Source organism: Cynara cardunculus (assembly GCF_001531365.2).
Source record: "Cynara cardunculus var. scolymus isolate 2C chromosome LG 2, CcrdV1, whole genome shotgun sequence".
Lineage (NCBI taxonomy): Eukaryota > Viridiplantae > Streptophyta > Magnoliopsida > Asterales > Asteraceae > Cynara > Cynara cardunculus.
The window spans coordinates 58,000,010-58,021,984 of NC_037529.1; the positions used below are offsets into that span (position 1 = coordinate 58,000,010).

General features: G+C 32.3%; 2 protein-coding genes and 2 non-coding genes across 4 annotated transcripts; 3 read left to right on the plus strand and 1 right to left on the minus strand.

Annotated features, from left to right (window-relative positions):
• Positions 1–385: 385 nt before the first annotated feature.
• On the plus strand, positions 386–4,017 carry LOC112506717 (60S ribosomal protein L3-like). Its single transcript, XM_025110956.1, has 6 exons — positions 386–401; positions 1,099–1,204; positions 2,099–2,209; positions 2,505–2,809; positions 3,076–3,485; positions 3,562–4,017. Exons 2-6 carry the CDS (start codon positions 1,120–1,122, stop codon positions 3,818–3,820), a joined length of 1,170 nt encoding a protein of 389 aa, XP_024966724.1. The 5' UTR covers positions 386–401; positions 1,099–1,119; the 3' UTR covers positions 3,821–4,017.
• Positions 4,018–6,205: 2,188 nt separating this feature from the next.
• Positions 6,206–6,717, plus strand: LOC112506199. Its single transcript, XM_025110219.1, has 2 exons — positions 6,206–6,463; positions 6,571–6,717. The coding sequence occupies exons 1-2, from the start codon at positions 6,206–6,208 to the stop codon at positions 6,715–6,717; spliced, it is 405 nt and encodes a 134-aa protein (XP_024965987.1).
• A 743-nt stretch (positions 6,718–7,460) lies between these two features.
• TRNAW-CCA lies at positions 7,461–7,532 on the minus strand. The gene has a single exon. It is a non-coding gene; the product is annotated as a tRNA-Trp (tRNA).
• A 7,295-nt stretch (positions 7,533–14,827) lies between these two features.
• Positions 14,828–14,900, plus strand: TRNAR-UCU. Its single transcript has one exon. It is a non-coding gene; the product is annotated as a tRNA-Arg (tRNA).
• Positions 14,901–21,975: the final 7,075 nt, after the last annotated feature.

Below are 21,975 nucleotides of genomic sequence, written 5' to 3' on the forward strand. Positions count from 1 at the left end.
TAAACAATACTTCATGCATAAAAATTGGTATTCAAGAGTTTTTGTCAAATGTTTTGTAAATTGTAATATAGTATAGATTTAATATTTAAAGAATTAAAAAATTAGTGCATTATTAAACCATTTTAAAACCTTGTACATTATTCAAACAAATTTTAATTAAAAAACCAAAATAAAAAACCCACTGATTGGTGTTGGATTCAATTCAACAAAGCAATGGTTTCTGGCCCCCATCTTTTTGGCCCAAAACTTTCCAGCCCATGAAGGCCCAATTCTAAACCCTAAAACTATGAATTGATTTAATCGGACGGTCAACAATCCATCTCCATAGTATTATATAAGCCCATAAAACCCTAACTATAGTCTCTCTCAGGTCACTTCTTGAGCTCACCTTAGGTTTCCAGGTATGATGTCTGAATTATCTAAGCGTTCTGTTGATTTTTGCTTTCTTAATCTTATATGTATGCTGACTAGAAATTTAATGTTGTGCAATGTTTGTGTTCTTGGAGACGATTACTTTCATTTTGATTCACGACCCTGTCTGTTTTTAGTTTTGCATATTCAAATAAGTAGTTTTAGCTTCAAAATTGATGGTCGATGTTCTTGATTTTAACGCAAGATAGTATCTATACTATGAACGCTTAATTAATTCATGTAGCTATAATTTTTTTCACGAAACAAAAACATTCGTTAACTTTTTTTTATTTTAAAATTGCGACTTTTAATTTGATATTCTTTTCCGAGTTTATTAGGAAAATGAGATTTGATGATGTGATGGTGTCTTTTTTTTCCGCCATGTTCTCCAGCATGCGTAATCTAGCTGGAGAAGTAACTGAATTTTGCAGATCTAGTGATTTGAAGATGTTTTAATAAGATTTTAATGTTCATTTCGTGATGGATTTTGAATAATAAGACTTTGTTTGCATGAATTATGTGCCAATACAGATGGGGTTAGATGGTGAAACTAATATTTTTGAGATGTGGTTCCTCTATCTAAATATAGTACCCCACATATGCCTACTGCCATGTGAAATTTTGATTCATTTAGATTGTTGTGTTTTCTCTTGTGAATACTTGGGAATGAACTTGTGAGTTTTGCAGATATATAACAAGCTAGGAAGGATGTCTCATCGCAAATTTGAGCATCCCAGACATGGATCATTGGGCTTTCTCCCTCGGAAAAGGGCTGCTCGTCACAGAGGAAAAGGTATAAATATAATGTTCTTTTGTGGTTTTAGTATTGTTTTGCCTGCCATTTTAATTCAATCTATGGAATGAGTCGTTTTTAGGGCATGTATAATTTGTATGGTATCATTTAATTATGTGCCAGTTCTTCGAGTAAATGCCAATTGCTTATATCTGTTTCTTGTGTTCAGATTGTGTACTTTTAGGTTGTCAACTGTTTGAACATTCTTGTTTTATTTTATTTGGCTGTTTCAATTAAGGATTTGTAGATTGTGTATGTTATTGTTGGATGCCAATGTTATTGTGGTTTTATTTTATTCGTTACTTTGCAACCAATCAAATAAAACAAGGATTTCTTTCAGACTGTTGCCGAGAAGTATCCATTCATATGACATCAATTTTCCTGCCCAATGTCTGAATGAATTCTTGGAGATGGTACATTTGGCTGACGATTGTTGTTTTTGGCCTCAAGAAATAACATGACTGACTATTCATCATAGTGATTAAATGTATTCTTACATAGAGGTGCCATATCTTATTGCCAACACCTCCTGTTCTAAATTATCAACCATATCATGAAACCATCTGTTAACATGTACAGTTAGTTTGTCATGGATTAGGTTATGAGTCTGTTACATATGTTTTTTGTTCTGGTATGATTTAGGTCCACTGCTTTGCTGTATTGTAGTTATGCACGTATATGTTGGTCTGTATATTTTTTTTGTTTTCTTGGTATTGTTGATCAAGCTTGTTGGATAGAACACTCCCTCAAAAGTCTTGAGGCAGTTCTTTTCACTTTCATAATTGATTTGTTGTTTAACCTTCTATCTGAACTTATTTGCTTTCTAGTTAAGATAAAATGGTTACCGTTGCATTGTCTGCTGTGCTTATGGTGTATTTGTTTTGGTTTTTGCAGTGAAGGCATTCCCCAAGGATGATTCTACCAAACCTTGCAGACTAACTGCCTTCTTGGGATACAAAGCTGGGATGACCCACATTGTTAGAGAAGTTGAGAAGCCTGGGTCAAGTGAGTTCTTTCTATTTGTGTACTTTTTTCATCTTAACTAGTTGGGAGGGCAATTTTGCTTTTCATTTCTTGTATATAAAAGAGCTTTAAATATTTGGATAGTAGGCACATGTTAATTCTTTAGTCTTGTACAAGGAACTTAGTTATTCTCCTCCCACACAATGTCTTGGTTTGTATGTTTAGTATTTTCTTTCTCCTAATTTTACCTTTTTTATTTTCGGTAGAGATTGGGAGTAATGTAATGACCACCATTGTATTTGGCAAGTCATAATTTTATTTTGGTTTTTCTCCATAGAACTTCACAAGAAAGAGACATGTGAAGCAGTGACGATTATTGAGACACCCCCGATGGTGGTGGTAGGATTGGTGGGTTATGTCAAGACCCCACGGGGCCTCCGCAGTCTCAATACTGTTTGGGCTCAGCATCTGAGTGAGGATATCAAGAGGAGATTTTACAAGAACTGGTGCAAATCAAAGAAGAAAGCTTTTGCCAAATACTCRTTGAAGTATGAAACCGAGCCAGGGAAGAAGGACATTCAGTCCCAGTTGGAGAAGATGAAGAAATACTGCAATGTCATCCGTGTGCTTGCCCACACACAGGTGCTATTATTTACCTGATCAAATTTCATTGAATTTGTGTTCTGGAAACAAAAAGATGAAAGACATCAATATATATGTTATATATATATTAAAAGAAAATACAATAAACTGGTAAAAAAGATAGACAGTAAAAGGGTTCTTTTTTAAAGCACCTGTTTTTTACAAGCAGCTGTGACTAGGCAAGAACCAGTAGCGAGTGTAAGAACCTGTTGAAGAACATCCATTGTGCACACTCTTATTTACATTATGGAATGTGTTTTAACCAGATCCGAAAGATGAAAGGTCTTAAGCAGAAGAAGGCCCATCTGATGGAGATTCAAGTGAACGGTGGCAATGTGGCACAAAAAGTTGATTTTGGCTACAACTTTTTTGAGAAGCAGATCCCCATTGATGCTGTTTTTGGGAAAGATGAAATGATTGACATCATTGGTGTGACCAAGGGTAAGGGTTATGAAGGTGTGGTGACCCGTTGGGGCGTGACCCGTCTACCTCGCAAGACCCATCGTGGGCTGCGGAAGGTTGCTTGTATTGGAGCATGGCATCCTGCTAGGGTTTCATTCACCGTTGCACGAGCTGGACAGAATGGTTATCATCACCGGACTGAAATGAATAAGAAGATCTACAAACTCGGGAAGGCTGGCCAGGAGTCCCATTCTGCAGTCACTGAATACGACAGGTTTGTTTGGTTTGATGATGTTTTTTTTAAAATTATAAACTAGGCAGCAGCTCTAATGATGGGTGGATATTTGTAGGACCGAGAAAGATATAACCCCAATGGGAGGGTTCCCTCACTATGGGGTGGTGAAGGACGACTTTCTGATGATAAAGGGGTGCTGTGTGGGACCGAAGAAGCGCGTGGTGACATTGAGACAATCGTTGTTGAACCAGACATCAAGGCTTGCATTGGAAGAGATCAAGCTGAAGTTCATCGACACATCCTCCAAGTTTGGGCATGGTCGTTTCCAGACTGCTGATGAGAAGTCCAAGTTCTACGGACGAACAAAGGCATAAGAATGGTTTACATGGAATTTTGTTTAGTCATCTTTTTGTCATTCATACAGACCTGGGTTTTGAGAGATTTTGCTTTTCCGATTTAGAACTGGCGATGTTATGAAGTTTGTTTGGTTTTGTTCCTTGAAATTGCATGTTTGGCAGACAATGTTTTTTCTTGTTGCATAATTGAATTTTGGATATTGTGTTTTGCAGAATTGAATTTCGAAAGCATGAGTTTTCTGGGTAGGTGATTATCATGTCATTTTTATCTTGTCCAACTAGGTTCAATGGTAAGCTTATGTCATTTTTATCTTGTCCAACTAGGTTCAAAGGTAAGCTTTTATCGGATAAAAATGTTTGAATTAAATCTTACCTCATAAATTTAATTTTTTTTTCCTATTGTCGGTGGGCTCTGATTGGTCGTACAATTATCAGTGTTACATATGGCGATGCTTAACAATGCTGATGTTGAACCATGGATGAAAAATGTTTGTAGCTATAAAATTAATTTTTATATTTGGCATTTATGATATTTAAATAAAAAAAAATTGCAACAAAATGGAACCAACTTTCACTTGATTCTTATTTTAGGGAACCAATTTTCAAAATTGTCATTTAGGAGTTTCTATCAAACTTTTTGTTTATTTAAGGGTCTGGTTGATCTGTTTGTTCAACAGGTAATTTAAAGGTCTCGATCAAACTTTTGGTTTGATTTGCCAAATTTGATTTAAACTTTAATAGTGATACGGATTGGTTAGATATAAAAATAATGAATGTGATATTTAATATTTATTTTTTATTTCATCAATTAATTTTTATCTATTAAATTGATTTTTTATTACATTAGTAAAAAATAATTTTTATTGTAGTAATTTGGATTTTTTTTGTAAAAATCTTAAATTTAATATTTGAATTTAAAAAAAAATAAGATTTGAAATGAAAAATAGATTTTATTGCATTAATTTTTGAAAAAAAAAAGACGAATTTTAGTTATTTTTCTATAATTATTTTGCAAGTTGGTTTCCCAAAATGACGATTTTGAAAGTTGGTTCTCCAAAATAGAAATCATGTGAAAGTTGGTTCTATTTTGATGCAATTTTCCCTTATATAAATTTGACGAGTTTTAAACAATCTAAGGTTTTTCTTTGTATTATAGTAAAAAAGTAGTTTCTAAATAATACAAAATTAAAACAAAGGACCAGTTAAGCCTATTCCACTATTAAACAGTATTTCTCCACATTTAATATTTAATATTCTTTTTTTATTTTAATTAATTATTTCGTATAGCATTTAACTTGATGCATATATTCCAAGTTGTTTGAAATTAAAAATAAAAAATTATTTATATATAGCACAATAAATTTCTTTTTATTAAAAAGTGTTTGTAATTTATATGAAAGTAGTTAATAAGTTATAAGTTAGTGTAATTGCAGCAGCCTTAACTTTGTGTCTTTATGGCAGCTTTCACTTGTATTATTAATTAATGGATGATTATGTTTATCATCTTTCCCATTCTAAAACCACATTACCCGACCGAGTCAACTCGGGTTATCCCGATCCATGGGTTTTCATGATTCAGGCTTCTTCGATCCTGTCGTTGATTTATACGAATGCATCGTTTCTACTTTCTTAAAACGCATGCCGTGACATGGATTTCAAATCCCAATCGCTAGAAAATGAAATAAGAATCAAACACGAGAAAAATGAATCCGGGTCGACCCATCTCCATTGTTAAATGAAAAGTGAAGATTGTATTGCTTTTGGAAAAGAACCAATATGATACAACTTGTTGTCACTTTTCATATTAAATAAATCAAAATCTCAGATATAAATTTAGGAGCTGTTTGACAATTGTTGAATGTTGAATGGTTTGGTGCAGAATGATTAAGTGGTCAGAATGATTAAGAGGCTCTCATGATATACTGCAAAATGAAATATAATTGTTTGATAATTGTGTACAATGAAATCATGGCTCTTAATGGTTAAGGGAGATCTAGGATACAAAATCATTCGGAGGGTTTTAGAACCATTAAGAGACATACTTTTTTTTGTCAAACAAGATTTACCTCTTAACGATTCAGATGTTGCCTCTTAATAAAACTATCAAGATGTAAACGAACAACCTCTTGATAAAAATGTTTGATTATTAATCAAATGTCTAAATTATATTTAAAAAAAGTACATATTTTGTAGTAATAAAACTGCAAAACATTGAAATATATGTTTTACAGTATCATTTACGATAACTGTTAATAGTTTATAATACAAATATAGTTTTTTTTTTTTTTTTTTTTATGGTTGCTCATACTTTTATAGTGAAAGTAAGCATCCAAAAGAGAGTTAACATCAAAGGCCTTCTCTATAACCTTTCTCTCTTGCTCCAAAGCCAAAAACACCAAAACCATGGGTGAGTTCGATTCCGGAAGATCCAAGTACGTGACTTCGCACGAGACGCCACCTCAAGGGGATACCGACGGTTTGTGGATGAACTATGGGACCTCGATTTCTTTGGGATTTGTTGCAACTGGTGTCTTGATATCCATGTTCGTGATCATGGCCATCTTTGAACATCTGTTCAAACCCAATGCTTCATTCCGTTTGACTCAACACACGGGCCATAGGCCGAATGACATGCAAAAGCTCGTAGATCCACAACCACCTGTAAGTTACTTCCTGATATTCAAAGTCGATCATTTAGAATCTACGTTTGGTTGCAATGAACCAATGTACGTATGATACAAGTCACTAAGGCATCTCGTCTGTGACAGGTACAATCAGGATACAGGTCAGATTTATCAGTATTGATGCCAGGGAAACAATACCCAACGTACATTGCACATCCGACACCTCTACCTTGTTTAAGGGAAGGAGTGTATTGGCCTTCACATCGTCAACACAACTTGGTCCATCCTTAGCGTTTTAGATTGGTGATTTTTGGTTTATGCATCAAATGGTTGTACCTTTTTCTCCATATACAACTTATTTAGTTTTCTCCCGAGACATATTACTTCTAAGATATTTTTGTTGTTGCAAAACCCCAGTATTCGATGTTGATCTGGTAACATTGAAATAAACGGGGAATATTTATTTGAGATTTTAAGGGAATTGAACCCTACACGAATCAAACGTGGAGTCTTATGTTTGTTCGATTCGGTTGGGTCGGGTGGAATGAGAAAATGAATGGACGAAGAAAGTAATGGAATGATCGGTTATCGTTATGATTGCATCTTTTTACTATTTCTAGAATGGAATATATATATATATATATATATATATATAAAATGTCAGATACTGTGTCGTTTACATTTAATTTTTTTTCCTGTTGAAACTTATAGTTTATTGAAATTACAATGTCTGAATTGATAAACTGATAAATCAAAATATCAAATGACATTAAAATAAACCATATTTGCTTTCAATATGATTTTAAATAAATAATTTTCAATTTTTTTATTTGAGATATTATTGATAAAAATCATATACCCTAAAATAAAGATAGATTTTATTTTATTTTATTTGCGAAAAACCAAATTAAAAACTCTTTATTCAATAAATCCAATATGTTTATAAAAAAAACTGTTTTTATATTCCAAAAATAAAAAGTTAATAATTTTTTTTTTCACAAAATAAAAAGAGAAGGGTATGTTTATGGGGGTATTGAACCCGACGTGAATCGAACACGCAACCTTCTGATCTGGAGTCAGACGCGCTACCATTGCGCCACGGATCCCTTTGTGCCTTATAGCGGATATATATTTATTTAGATCATTCTCTTCACATGTCGTTTCGGTTTCCATTTTGTTTTTTTAGAAACCGAACCGGATATCATGTGTACATTATATTTAAATATTAAATATATGTGAGTTATTATGCAACCATTTACATTTGTATAACTCAATTTTAATCGTCTATTTTTATTTATGAATATGTGATTTCATGTCATTCAAGTTGCTGTCAATTTGCTAACTAGACTCCTCTACAGATGTCACCATTGTTTGGGTCATGATTCTTTTGGACTTGGCTGTTCTTATCATTTCAATTTTCAAGTTAATTTATGCAGAAAATACCTACAACTCGGCAATGCAGATACTTTATTAGACCACCAACATCAGGAACAAGGACGTAGTCAGAGCCTATACAGAGGCAAACACACAAAAAGCAAGATGTTAGCATCATGTTATCAATAGTCAGAGTTTATGTAAGACCATGTTTTCCATGAAGAGGAGTTATTACACTTAAACTGTATACGTTGATGTCATGTTAGTAATGGCCAATGATACCAAGACTAGTGGATATTGTGAATCAGTTAAGATAGTTACATATGTACGTTTTTTCTGCCATCTTGAACTTTTTATATATTAAGGTTTTTCTTGGTAAAAGATTTGATTTCTCTTGTCGTTCTCTCATATCTACTGATCTTTCTTTTTCAAATTGATCGACTGATCCATCCTCTCGATATTATTTTGGTGCAACTCTTGATCAGATAGTGCTTTAGGTTTGGATTATTGTTAATACCTGTTGTATCTGTGTTATAAATGTTAAAGTTTCTTCAAGGGTGCTTTGGTAATTTACTTACATTATTTACAAAAACATAATGATGAGAAAATGAAACAGCATATAAATATTACTTTTTTGTTTAATTTAATGATGTTAACTATGATATATCATATATATTTTTTTCCAAAATTTTAAATATTAAATTAACAAAAGTAATTATTTTAATAAATTATTCTAGAAATTTCTTATCATTCACCTTTTTCTAGTCATTTCATACCCCAGCTAATCACCACCATGTTTCTTTCTGTAAACATTTATATTTATTATTATACAACACAATTTTAGTTACATTCTTATATAATCGTTTGTCCTTTTGCTTTTTTATCTTTTTATATTATATTTTTGCTTATTATAAAATAACATTATTTGTAGTATAATTAACACGTGAAAGTCGTGTATACTTTTGTATTTCTCAACACCACCTATTAATTGGAAATAGAAATGAGAATTTTTGGAGTTTGGAGATCAACCCACATCTGTAAACTATAAAAGAAAATGAGAATAATGAAATCATGAAGCAATTAAGAATTATAAATTAACTAATAAAAAAAATGTTTGATTTAAAATGAAATTACATATTTAAAGAAGGATTTTTAAGGGCAGAAATGGAAATGAAGTAGAGGAAGAAAAAGATGATAAAAATAAAGAGCATTAATATTGGAGGTGGTAGACGTAAGGTAATAATATATATAATAATACGTAAATAAATAAATATAAGAATCTAATTTTATATATATATATATATATATATATATATATAATAATAATAATAATAATAATAATAATAATAATGGGTTCAATCAAGAAAGAACTCGATTGTTTGTGATAACTATGCGATCGAATCTCAACCACACATTATTAATAATCAATGATTATTATTAAACATATTAATTTTGGTAATTATTCATTAGTTTTGATAATTATTCTTTAATTTTCAAATAATTTAAATATACTGATAATATATAGGGGTAAATTAATCTTTTTAAAATCTCTCTTCTCTCTCCCCTGCTCTCTCTCTCCGACCAATAATTTCTAACAGTGAAACACAAAACAAATATAATACACGCTGTTATACCTAAGAATTTATAACAGTAAGACACAAAACCAATTGTGTTTCACAGTGTGACACCACTGTGATAAAGTTTTGAACATGAGTTGATAATAGATGTGATCTGAGTTTTAGGTCACACACAACCACAATGTAATACACGACTGTGATACAATTTTGTCGATATAATTAAGGAAACCAAATTCTTGATAATTAAGGAAACCAAATTTGATAACTATTAAATAAGAAAAATATTTAAATTATAATTAATCATTTTACTAAAACGTCATTTACTATTAATTAAGGTAATACAATTAATATCATAAAATGATAGGCTCATATTAGACTTTATGGTTACCATAAAAACTAATCAGTTCTAATTTGATTAGGGCCATATAAAATAATATGTAAATAATATACAATAAAGTAATATAATAATAATATAATAAATGCTAATATATAAAATCAAAAGTATAAAATAATAAAATAACATAAAAAGAATAAAACAATATATACTTATCTAATATAAATATATAAAATATAACAAAATTAATAAGATATAAATATATATATCTAATTGAGTTGACGATTATTAAAAAAAATGATTGGCTTAAATTCTAAAACAATGTACAACGAATAAGATTTGAAGAGTGTAAGACTCAAATGTAAAAACATGAATTTGAGAAATTAAATATTTATATAAAAAAAGATGTGATAATTTCAAAACAATCAACACTTCATGTTAAACTAGTTATGTACCTACGTAATGTGACGAGAGCCGTGAATTTTAATGATTTTGAAGTTTCATTTGTTTTATTAGAGAAAATTTAACGATGATTTAAGTTACACTTGGTCTTTACGTATTAATACAATTTTAATAAATAAGAGTTATAGTTCCAATTATAGTCTATTGATTAAAAAAATTGTATGACAGTTTAAAATCCAATATAATTAAAATCCAACATATTTAAACGACTCCACAAATGTGTTCGATTTACACCAAGAGCAATTAATCAAGAGATTGAGAGCGAGACCGAGAGTTCTAGAGCAATTGAATGTGAGATGAATGAAAAAACTTTTAATAACTCATGATGAATATCAGTTTGAATCTCACATTGAGGGATGAGAATAAGACATAGAGGTATGAGAGGGTGAAGACATGAGTGAAATGTGTTAAAAGCATTTTGGGAACATGAAAAGAAAAAGTAACAATGTGCATTGGTAATTTGTACTATATGTTATTTTAATTGTAGATTAAGAGATTTTAAGACTGAATGCATAAATTAGTAGTATTTAATGTATTATGAGTTGTTTTTAAAACTTTGTGCATTAAAAATTATTTTTAAAACTTTTGATAAATCTGATTTATAAAACATTATAGATGAAAATAAAGATAAGAATCTTAAAATTTGAAGACCAACCCACATCTATTGAGATAAAACTACTTAAATCAATTTTTATAGATTTGTAATATTTATTGATTAATGTTTCAATAAGTGAATCTATTGATTTGGAAATTATTTTCTTGTATATACACTCCACTCTCTCCACTCCTTGAGAGAGAAAGAGAGAAAGAGAATGAAAGGGTATTCAAAGATGAAGCTGATGGACAGAAGCTCCAAATCAAGATCCATTGATTTCTCAGATCTCACTTCATTTCCTTCACAACCCCTTGAAATCAAAACCACCAGATTCATCCTCACCATCCCAAAATCCACCACCGCCGCCGCCGTGCAACCACCAAGCTCCGACATCCAATACAAATTCTATGGCGATGATGATGATGGCGGTGCTAAAACTAAAGAGAGCAGTAGAAGACTGCAAAGCACAGTGAAAAGGGCTTTCTCCATCAGAAGATCTTCATCTGTTTCAGAAAAGTATTGCAGGATCCACGATCATTCTGTGACTCCTGAAACCACTCTCTTCAATAATGGCGATGAAGATCGCCAGATAACAGGATCTACAAACAAACCAAACAAGGGAAGGGTGATGATGATGAAAGTCTGCAAACGCATTTTTGGACTCTAATTTCAGAGACCATCACTATTCTGATTTAAGTACTTGTTATGCACCACCACCGCCATCCCTTAATTTCGTTTTCAAGTTTTAAATCAAAATTATATAATCATTCATATTTATTTCTATTAATATTATTTATATATATATATATATATATATATTGTTAGCCTAGAGTGTCCGAACCAACTTTCACATGTCTCTATTACTTTTAAGGACCTGGAGAACAACCAAGAAAATCCCCAACTAAATATTATTACGGATGTATCGGGTGATATGTTATGTCATGATTATAAAACCGAAAATTGAAAATTGAAAATCGAGTTTTGAGTTTAGTTTTAACTTCTAAATGTTGGATAAAATTTGTTATTGATTTTAGTTATCAAGTCATGTCGTATTATACTATGATTGAATACAGTGGCGGATTCAAGATTTTGGTCTAGTGGGGGAATCTTTAAGGTAGCTTAAACGCCTACAAAGTCGTCCGATGTGTTTTTAGCCTAATTCCACAATTCCAAGATATTTTTGATTTTTTTTGGATTAAAATATAATGTTTTTAGTCCGACTTCCCATCTTTTCCTCTCCTTTGATCGCTAATATATCCTTGCTTCCACGGTCTAATCATCGTCGTCTCCTTCATTTCATCGTCTCCTTGCCTCCATCGTCTAGTCAATGCCGTTTCCTTCCTTATATCGTCCAATTGCCACCCTTTCTTTCTCGATCTTACGTCGTTTGCCCAAAAATATTAACGTAAACCCTTTGTTTTCATGAGGGGTAAATAAGGAAGAGAGCATTGCTGACCGGATGACATCTCTCTGTCTTGGGTCAGCAATCAAGGGTGAACTTCGTTTTAATAAACATCCTCATCTCTTAATCAGGTAAGAGCCTCTTGTCGATTAAGGGGTTGTTTACCTAAATGCTTACCCTAGCTAGGGGTGTACAAAAAACCGTCAACCCGTGAAACCCGTCCAACCCAATTAAACCCAACCCGCGTAACCGCCAATTAGGACGGTTGAAATTGGGTTGAGTCTAGCTCAACCTGCCCAACACGCCACTAATATATAATTATATATATATATATATATATATATGTTTATTATGTGTGTGTCTATATATATCTATACTATATTATAAAACATTTGACAAAAACTCTTAAAAACTATTTTTTATGCATGAAGTACCGTATATTGATGCATATTACTTAAAATTCAAGATTACAACTAATTATGCACAAGTACAACTTATTAAAGCTTCATGTTTGAATTCGTGTAACTAACTGCGGATAAAAACAATCAAATAGAAGATAAACATCTCATTTTAAAATATAAATAATCTAAAATATAATTAGGATAATCATCAAGTTCTAACAAAATAATTAATTATTATCTTTATAAGAAAATTATATTATTAAACCAAATATAAATTACTTCGTTATTGAACCTAAATTAAATTATGATAAAAAATCGAATTAAAAATTACACAAAAAATGAGAAATTTTAAATGGTTAACTTGACACTAATATCGATATATTTTTGTCAAATTTTTATGATATCTTCAAATTTATATTTTATTAAAAAATAAAAACATCAAGATGTATCTCGCTGCATTGTGCGAATACCCTTCTCTGTGTGTATATATATACACACACACACAATATTATAAAGCATTTGACAAAAACTTTTAAAAATCATTTTTTATGCATGAAGTACTGTTTATTGATACATATTACTTAAAATTTAATATTACAAATAAACTTTGCGTAAATACAACTTATTAAAACTTTATGTTTGAATTTGTGTAACTAACTGCAGATAAACATATTCAAATACAAGATAAACATTTCATTTTAAATATAAAAATCTAAAATATAATTAGGATAATCATTGAGTTCTAACAAAATACTAAATTATTATCCTTATAAAAAATTATATTATTAAATAAAAAATAAATTAATTCATTATTAGATCTAAATTAAATTATAATAAAAAGTTTAAATTAAAGAAACTACACAAAAATAAGAATTTTAAAATAGTTAATTTGATAATAATATTGTATATATTTATTTTATATCAAAAATAAATTAATTCGTTATTAGATCTAAATTAAATTATAATAAAAAACTGAATTAAAGAAATTACACAAAAAATAAAAACTTTTAAATAGTTAATTTGATACTAATATTGATATATTTGTTTTTGAAATTTTATGATATCTTCAAATATATATATTTTATTCAAAAATAAAAATATTAGTTCTTTCTCAAAACAACATAAAACCCGTGTTAAAACATCTACAGAGAGGGAATAAAACAAAATATTTAAAAATCGAGATATATTCCGCTGCATTGCACGAGTACCCTTCTAGTATATTATTAATGTATAAATTTTATTAATATTATATTTTGTTTCATTTTAGCTAAACATATAGGTTATCGAAAGAGATTCGCGATCAAAGAATGATGACAAATAATCTAATTACAGCAACAACAAATTGATATGCCGGAGAATATGAATGATATTGATAGATAGTTGATGGACGAATCCATCAATCTATGACGCTTTTAAAGAGTTACATTAGAAAAATGTTTTATATAAAAGAGTTACAATATGTTTATAGGATGATTTTGAACGTATTAACAAATTTTATGATGCTTTTAAAATAAATGTCGTATAAGTTATTTTATGCAACACAACTTGAAAAGATGTCATATGAACATATGCGTTCTATAAATATATTAGTTTATGGGACACTTCTCAAAACGTTTCTATAAAATAACTAATACGACATTTTATTTAAAGATACTAAAACACTTGTTGAAACGTCCAAAAACGTCCTATAAGCCTATTGTAACCTTTTTATATAGGACGTTTTATAGTATCGTCCATAAACTTAAGTTTTATGAATTATTTCATTCGTCAAATTATGTAACTACTAACCCGCCAACCCAACCCAACCCAACTCGCCTCAACCCGTAAGGGTTGGGTTATACTTTTGAATGGTTTGGATTGGGTTGAGATTTTTCCAAACCGCCATGATTGGGTTGGGTTGTAAAATTGTTGTAAACCGTCCAATCCAACCCCCGTACACCCCTAGCTTACCCGGTAAGTGCTTACCGTTAGAAGTCAACACTATAATTTATTTTACTGGGTAAGGTTGTAGTACATCAAAACGTATTTCATACAACAATTTTCCTGGTAAACGTTTACCCAAGTAAGAGTCGTCACCCTCACTTACCGAGTAAGACTCTCCATCCTTTTCTTCATTCTTAGTAGGTAAGATTTTTGGCCTTGCTATGTTCAATCAATGAGGAAAATTACTCGATAAGTACTTACTGGGTAAGCGTTAAGTGATAAGAGGAAAAAATATTCGTTTATTAAAAGCAAGTGTGGAAGACAAAACAAAAAGCGCCCATGGCCTAATGGATAAGGCGTCTGACTTCTAATCAGGCGATTGTGGGTTCGAGTCCCACTGGGCGTGTTCTTTAAAACTTCCAATTAATTTTTTATTCATTTGTAATAATATCGTTTTTCTTCATCAGAAAAATAAGATGAAAATTGAAAATAATATTAGAAAATAGAAGTATTTATTTTACTTGGGGTTCTAAGTTCAGGTGCCGTTTATCAAATGCTTACTCGGCTAAGTGAACATCAAGTAATTTTACTTTACTGGATGAATATGGTAAGGATCAAGAATCTTACTGTTGTAAGAGTGAGACAAGGATCAAAAGTCTTACCCGATAAGTGAGGACGATGACTCTTACACTGGTAAGCAGTTACCGGGTAAATTGTTGCATGCGATACCGTTTTGGTGGATTAAAAATCTTATCCGGTAAGTAAATGACAGTGCCAAATTTTACCGATAAGCGCTTACCGGGTAAGTATTTGGTAAACGTCCCCTCAATCTCATAAAATATGATAATCAATATATATATTGTGACAAAAGCTCGTATCAGAAAATGGGTTGACACCCTCTGTGTTCGTCGACAAATTAGATCCAGAGTGCATCGAGATTTCATCTCGTGCATCGGTTTTTTTCGTCACTGTTTATTCGATTAGTGGGTTAAATACAAAACCGTACTATAAACTCTCAAATCAAGATTTCATGGAGTAGAAAAGAAGAAGCAGCAACAACAAATTGTTACTCTTTTTATTTCACTGTTGGATCAGAGCTCAATTTCAGATCAAGACTTTGATGATATTTAGTTTGATTTACTCTTTGGAATGAAAATTTTAGATCCGGACTTCTGATTTTACCTCTTCATAAACGGATATGGTTTAGACCCTAAAATAATAGTTATGAAAGTTTGTTCCTCAAAATAGAAACCAACTCAAAGTTGGGTCCATTTTAATACAATTTACCTTTTTACAAAATATTCGCTTCATTCTCTTTCAAGAAAAATTTTATATATCACACTTTAATAAAAGGAAAAATTGTATTAAAATGAAACATATTTCGTTTGGATTGTTGTTATGGACAACTTACTTTTAAAAACCCAATTTTAAGGAGTATGCTAAATATTTGATGTTATTAATAAAAAAATTACTATGTTTTTTTTAATAGAATTAAGGGGCCGTTTACTAAACATTACTTGGTAAATGCTTATCGGATAAATTTTCTCATCGGATGAACATGAGAAGAGCCCAAGAGTCTTACCGGGTAAGAGCGATGAGAAGGAATGAAGATTCTTACCCGGTAAGTGAGGATGATGACTCTTACCCAGTAAATTGTTGCATTCGATATGTTTTGATGTACTAAATTTTTACGCATCAAAATAAATGATAGTGTTGATTCACATTAATAAGCGTTTACCGAGTAAACATTTGGGTAAACGACCCCTAAATGAACATACTATAATTTCATCCAAAAAGTGAACATATTATAACTTTGTAAAAAAAAATGAAGAAAATGTATTGAACAAAAAACAAAGTGTTTGTTTCCATGTGGTTGCTTTCTTAACAAGTTACATGCCTATAGTTGCATTTTCTCTAACGAGTTAGTCACTCTGGTTAAATTTTTTTTTAGTGAGTTTGGTCCCTAAATAAATCAACAACTTGGGTCCCTGTGGTTGCATTAAGGACCCAACTCGTTATAAAATTACAATCATAGGGACACGATCCATTGAATTTTTTAGAAAATGGACAGTGACCGTTAAAAACATATATTTACATGGACGGAACATGTAATATACTCCTAGAAATATGTTTAAATTGTAGTTATGAATTTAAAATTTGATGTATCATTTTGCAGGGCTTAAATTATATAACTTGCATATTACAAGTCATATTCGTTAACGTCGTATTAGTAGCCACCGTCAGCAGCCAACTATTGTCGACAACCACCAACATCGACCTTCCTTTCCCCTACACACCACTGTGGACCTATCGTAAACAACAGGAAAACATTGATAACACTTTAAATCATCATTTACCACCACATTATGCAGCATAGCCCACCACCTTTGTTGTCGCCTGCGTCGCTGCCCACCCTCTGCACTCGTACATCGTTGGTGACTGTATTTCCAAAAAGAAAGAAAGGGACAACAAAAATTTGTTGTGGATTTCATGTTTCAAAAAGAGCAAATTGCATGAAAATACGACGTAGTTTGGTCTGATTCCAATTTAATGCAACAAATTTTCAAATTTTATGTAAATGATATCTCAAACATTTAGATGAATATGAAATAAGAAAAACCAACGAACTTCCATTTTAAATTATCAAGTCCCTAAACTATTTTTTTGAATTAATAAACCATACAACTTTCTTATTTTGAATGATTAAGTCATGAAAAATTTTGAATAAATAAACCATCAAACTTTTTGAAATTAGTTACATCTTTTTAACTCAAAAAGGCTACTTGTAACCGTTTAGAAAGATTTTTTAAATAGAAAAAAAAATGCTTAATTCATTTTAACGTTCTCAAACCCAACGTCATTCAAACCCCCTCGCACTTATGCCATCGTTCCACTCGCCGCCCATCGTCATTTGTTCTCTATCATTGCTCAACCCATCACTGTTGTTGGCCCCTGCCATCGCTCTCCTTTATTTATTGTTTTTTTGTTTGTTTTTCGATCCCTTTTCTTTGATCTATCTATACTTCTTTATAAAAGAGGAGTTATAGTTAATCTTGAAATTTTAGGAGGTACCACTTTGTTGGTCATGAAAAGTAATGACTTACACACGATGTGTTTGTAGAATAGGGTTGTGTAACACCCGTGATTTAGAATATTCATTGAGATCCCAATGGTGATTGTAAGGCTCTAAATGCTCTTGGTTGAAGGGGAATTGTTTATAAATGGTCTCGGGTTGCAAGGAAGTCGAAACGGGCAAAGAAAACGGCAACACTGGGCAATTTCGCCTTGTCACGACTTATTCGACGACTTAGGAACATGACTTATGTCGCGGGCCAGGCCACGTGAAGCACCTGATTGACCTTAAATATGATTTTCTTGAGGTTTTCTTCATTTTATCATATCTTCTTCACCTCTACTCCGTTTTGGTCGATTTTTGTTGCTATGTTATCCGTTTTGAAGCCCTTCAAGATCAGATCAAGAGGATTTTAGTTTTATTTGTGGATTCAAGAGAGATAACGTCTTCATCTCCTTTCTCTAAAAGCTAGGGTTTGATGTTCATCATCTCCACTCTTGTCTTAAGTCTTGGTTCCTTTAGGTGGAGAATATATTTTGGGAGCTTCTGGATCTAAGATTTGGAAGATTTAATTGTAGATCTCAAGTTTCTTCAAGTATAAATTTAGCAAGGTGAATTATTGTTGGTTTGCAAAACTGTATATATGTAAAAATATCTCTATTTTTGGGTTTGAACACGTTTTTATGAGCTAGGTTTTCATATTTGATGAATTTTACGAATATTTGTGTTTTGAGCATGATTGGGTGATGAAATCCTAAGAAATGTTTATGATAATTTATTGGGTGTTTTGAGATACCAAATTATATTTATTTCTTAAAAGGGGTTTTATTGGGTATTTGGATGATTTGAGACAAATTATTATTTTAACTATTTTTTGATTAACCTGGATATCCAACCCGCTATGCGAGCCGACTAATCCCAAGACGAACACCTGCTTTGCAAATAGCCCGGAGTCACCGCATTTGAACATTCGTGGCCACAAGAGGATTTTTATTCCTCATTGAATTTGAACCTGGGACCTCCTGATACTTTTGACCTTTGGAGCCAAGCTCAAAACCAATCAGGCACCACCCTTGTGGTTTATTTTAACTATTTTAACTCTTAAGAAATGTATTTTGAGTTAAAAATGATTTCTTTAGGTGTTATTGTTCAAATATGTTTTGAGCTCTACCCAACTTGTGAACTTTTGATGATGGCATATTAGCCCTTTGATCACAAGTGTATAAATAATTGATAACAAAAAAACTCATCTGGCTTTGTGGAAATTCTGGAAATGCAAACCATATGGTTTAGGCCTTATGGTTGTCATACTTCAATAAAAATGTTAGTTATGGACCTATTCATGATATAGGCGTCATGTGGTTGTTAAATGTTGGAAAGTGTGCATTTTCGGCTTATATGATTTACATTGGCTTTTTAAAAATATTCAGATGTTTTACGAGGCCTTTGGGCTAGATTTTAATTCAAATGAGATTTGGGGACATTGTCCCGTTTTAATAGCTCAATATGGAGTTTTAGATGATGGTACAATTAATTCATATTTGTTGAATATTACATGTTTTTGGTGCGTTAGTCATTCAATTGGGTCATATAATTGTAGACTGTAATGTATTGATCCATAGGCATGTGAGTCAGTCGCACTAATATTTGAGGAGTCTTGATGTCCTCGTTTTGAGACCAATGTCGTGTAAGCATCATGGTAGTTGGTATTGCGGAGAGGACCGTTTCGGTTGGACTTCGGGATTGTGTGTATTGCGGAGGTTCTCTTTTGTTGAATCGGACTTTGGGATCCTGAGTGTTACGATAATGAACCCTTGTGGAGTTAGGTATCGTGACCCATGTGTAGAGGATGTGGCCTAGTTGAAATACAAAAAAAAAAAAAAAAAATCTAGAGGAAGATCAATGATAGGGGCCAACAACTACGATGAGCGGTATGGAGAATGAACTACGACAGGGGGGCTGGAGGTGGCGAGGTAGTTATGTCGCTGGGTAAGCATGGGAATGGGCCCCGACCCGTCGGGGAACCCGGTCCACCCGTCCCGGTCGAGGACGGGGATTCCCCGCTAAATCAGGGATGGGGATCCCCGTTCGTCTCAAACCGAGGATGGGGACGGGGACGGGGACGGTACTCCCCGCCCCGTACTGTACCCCCCGCCCCGTACTGTACCCGTTATATATATATATATATATGTGTGTGTGTGTGTGTGTGAGAGAGAGAGTGTGTATTTATACATATATATATATATATATATTATTTATTTCAACTAAAGTGGTAGTTTATAATTTCTTATATCTTAACTAGGTTTATAATTTAAATTGTTCTTTTTTGTATGTTAATATATAATATTTTGGATGTCAAGTCAAAATACAATTACTCGATAAGTTTTGTATATTACTTGATATGATTTTATATTACTCAAGATTTTTTGGTACACGTGACTTTAAGTTTTTTCGGATTTAATTGAACTTTTTTGATTTTAGGTTATTAGTTCTTATATGATATTGTGGTTTTTTTGTATTAAATTATATTTATTTTGATTATAGGTTTATTGAAAATGTTTGAGCTTTAAACATGTATGGTCTCTCACATATTTAATTTAAAATAACTTATATAAAACGAAAAAAAAATCTCCGTTTCCCTATTGGGGATCCCCATTCCCCGTTGGGGATGGGGATGTGATTATATTTCCCGGCGGGGATGGGGACATGGACGGGGACGGGGACGGGGTACAGGGACGGGGACGGGGAGAGAGTAAGTAGTCGGGGATGGGGATTGTGGTCCCCGCCCCATTCCCATGCCTATCACTGGGTGCAAGGGTTTGAATTTTGCAAGGTTTGGGAACGATAAAATTGAATTAAGTTTTTTTTTAAGTCTTCGTAGACGGTTATAGGTAGTTTATTTAGGTAAAAGAACGTGTATGTAACCAATTTTTAAAAATCCGATGGTTAATTTATTCAAAAAAATTGTTCAGGAACTTAATCACTAAAAATGAGAAAGTTCAATGGTTTATTAATTCAAAAAATAGTTTTGGAACTTAATTACTTAAAATGAGAAAGTTCACTTTTTTTGGATTTTTGCCCAAAAAAACTAATTGTTACAATAAAGGGTCTTTTACCAAACACATACAGACAAGAGTCACCAACCACACTTGGAGCATCTCTAACAAATTCCCCAAAATCGAGAAATAGAGTTTTTTGGGATTTTAATCACGTTTTTTTGTTCTAAAATGGAAAAAGTAGGAGACAAAATGTAAAATTTCCAAATTTGAAAAACGTGTAAAAATGATTACGATGAAATAGAAATATTATTTAATATATTTCAACCAACAGAAAACTTTAAAAATAAAGATTAAAAGAGAGAAATAATATTTATTGGACGAAAGAAATATTTTAATAATATAATCAATGTTGTAGTATGAGAATTTATTAGAGTCGAATGTATTTTATTTTTAAAGATTTTGAAGTTCGGTTGTATATTTTGGAGATGCTCTTATCTTATTAAGTGATTGTTTGACAATTGCTGAATGATTTGGTGCAGAATGATTAAGAGACTCTCATGATATAGTACAAAATGAAATATAATGTTTGGTAATTGTTTACAATGAAATTAGCACGCTTAATGGTTAAGGGAGACTCATGATACAAAATCATTCAAAGAGTTTTAAAACCATTAAAAAAACATTTTTTTTTGTCAAACAATATTGACCTCTTAACGATTCAGAAGTTTCCTATTAATGAAGCTATTACGAGTCAAATAAACAACCCCTAAGTAACATTGTAATCAGATAAGAGTTGGGTGAGGATATATGCACCCCTCCCTATTGGTATGTAACACCCCGAAATTCTCTTTCGTTCCGCTACGAGGTATTCTTATGTTTTCTCTTATTCTTGAATATTTTAAGTATATATATATATACTGGTATATGTAAATATATATATATATATATATATATATTATATAGGTATTTATTAGAGTGCTTTTATGTAAAGGAAATAATAAAAAAATGGAAAAAAGGGGGGTGGGGGGTCTTACATGAGGTACTTTGACCCATACTTCCATCCAATCAAAGGTGGTCACCACACCTACCTAAGGGTCCTTACCTACTGGTGGATGAGGAGGAGAAGGAGGCATGGTCTAGATTTCTCCCTAACCCATTTTGCATCCACTCACGAAAAGCTTCCCTCCCTTGTGCTTCCTCCTCCACGCAGCTGTTGCTGCTGCCCTTCCCGTCGCCGACAGCTGTTGCTGCTGCCTTCCCGTCGCCGGCAGCTGTTGCTGCTGCCCTTCCCGTCGCCGACAGCTGTTGCTGCTGCCTTCCCGTCGCCGGCAGCTGTTGCTGCTGCCCCTCCCGTCGCCGGCAGCTGTTGCTGCTGCCCCTCCCGTCGCCGGCAGCTTGCTGCTGCTCCT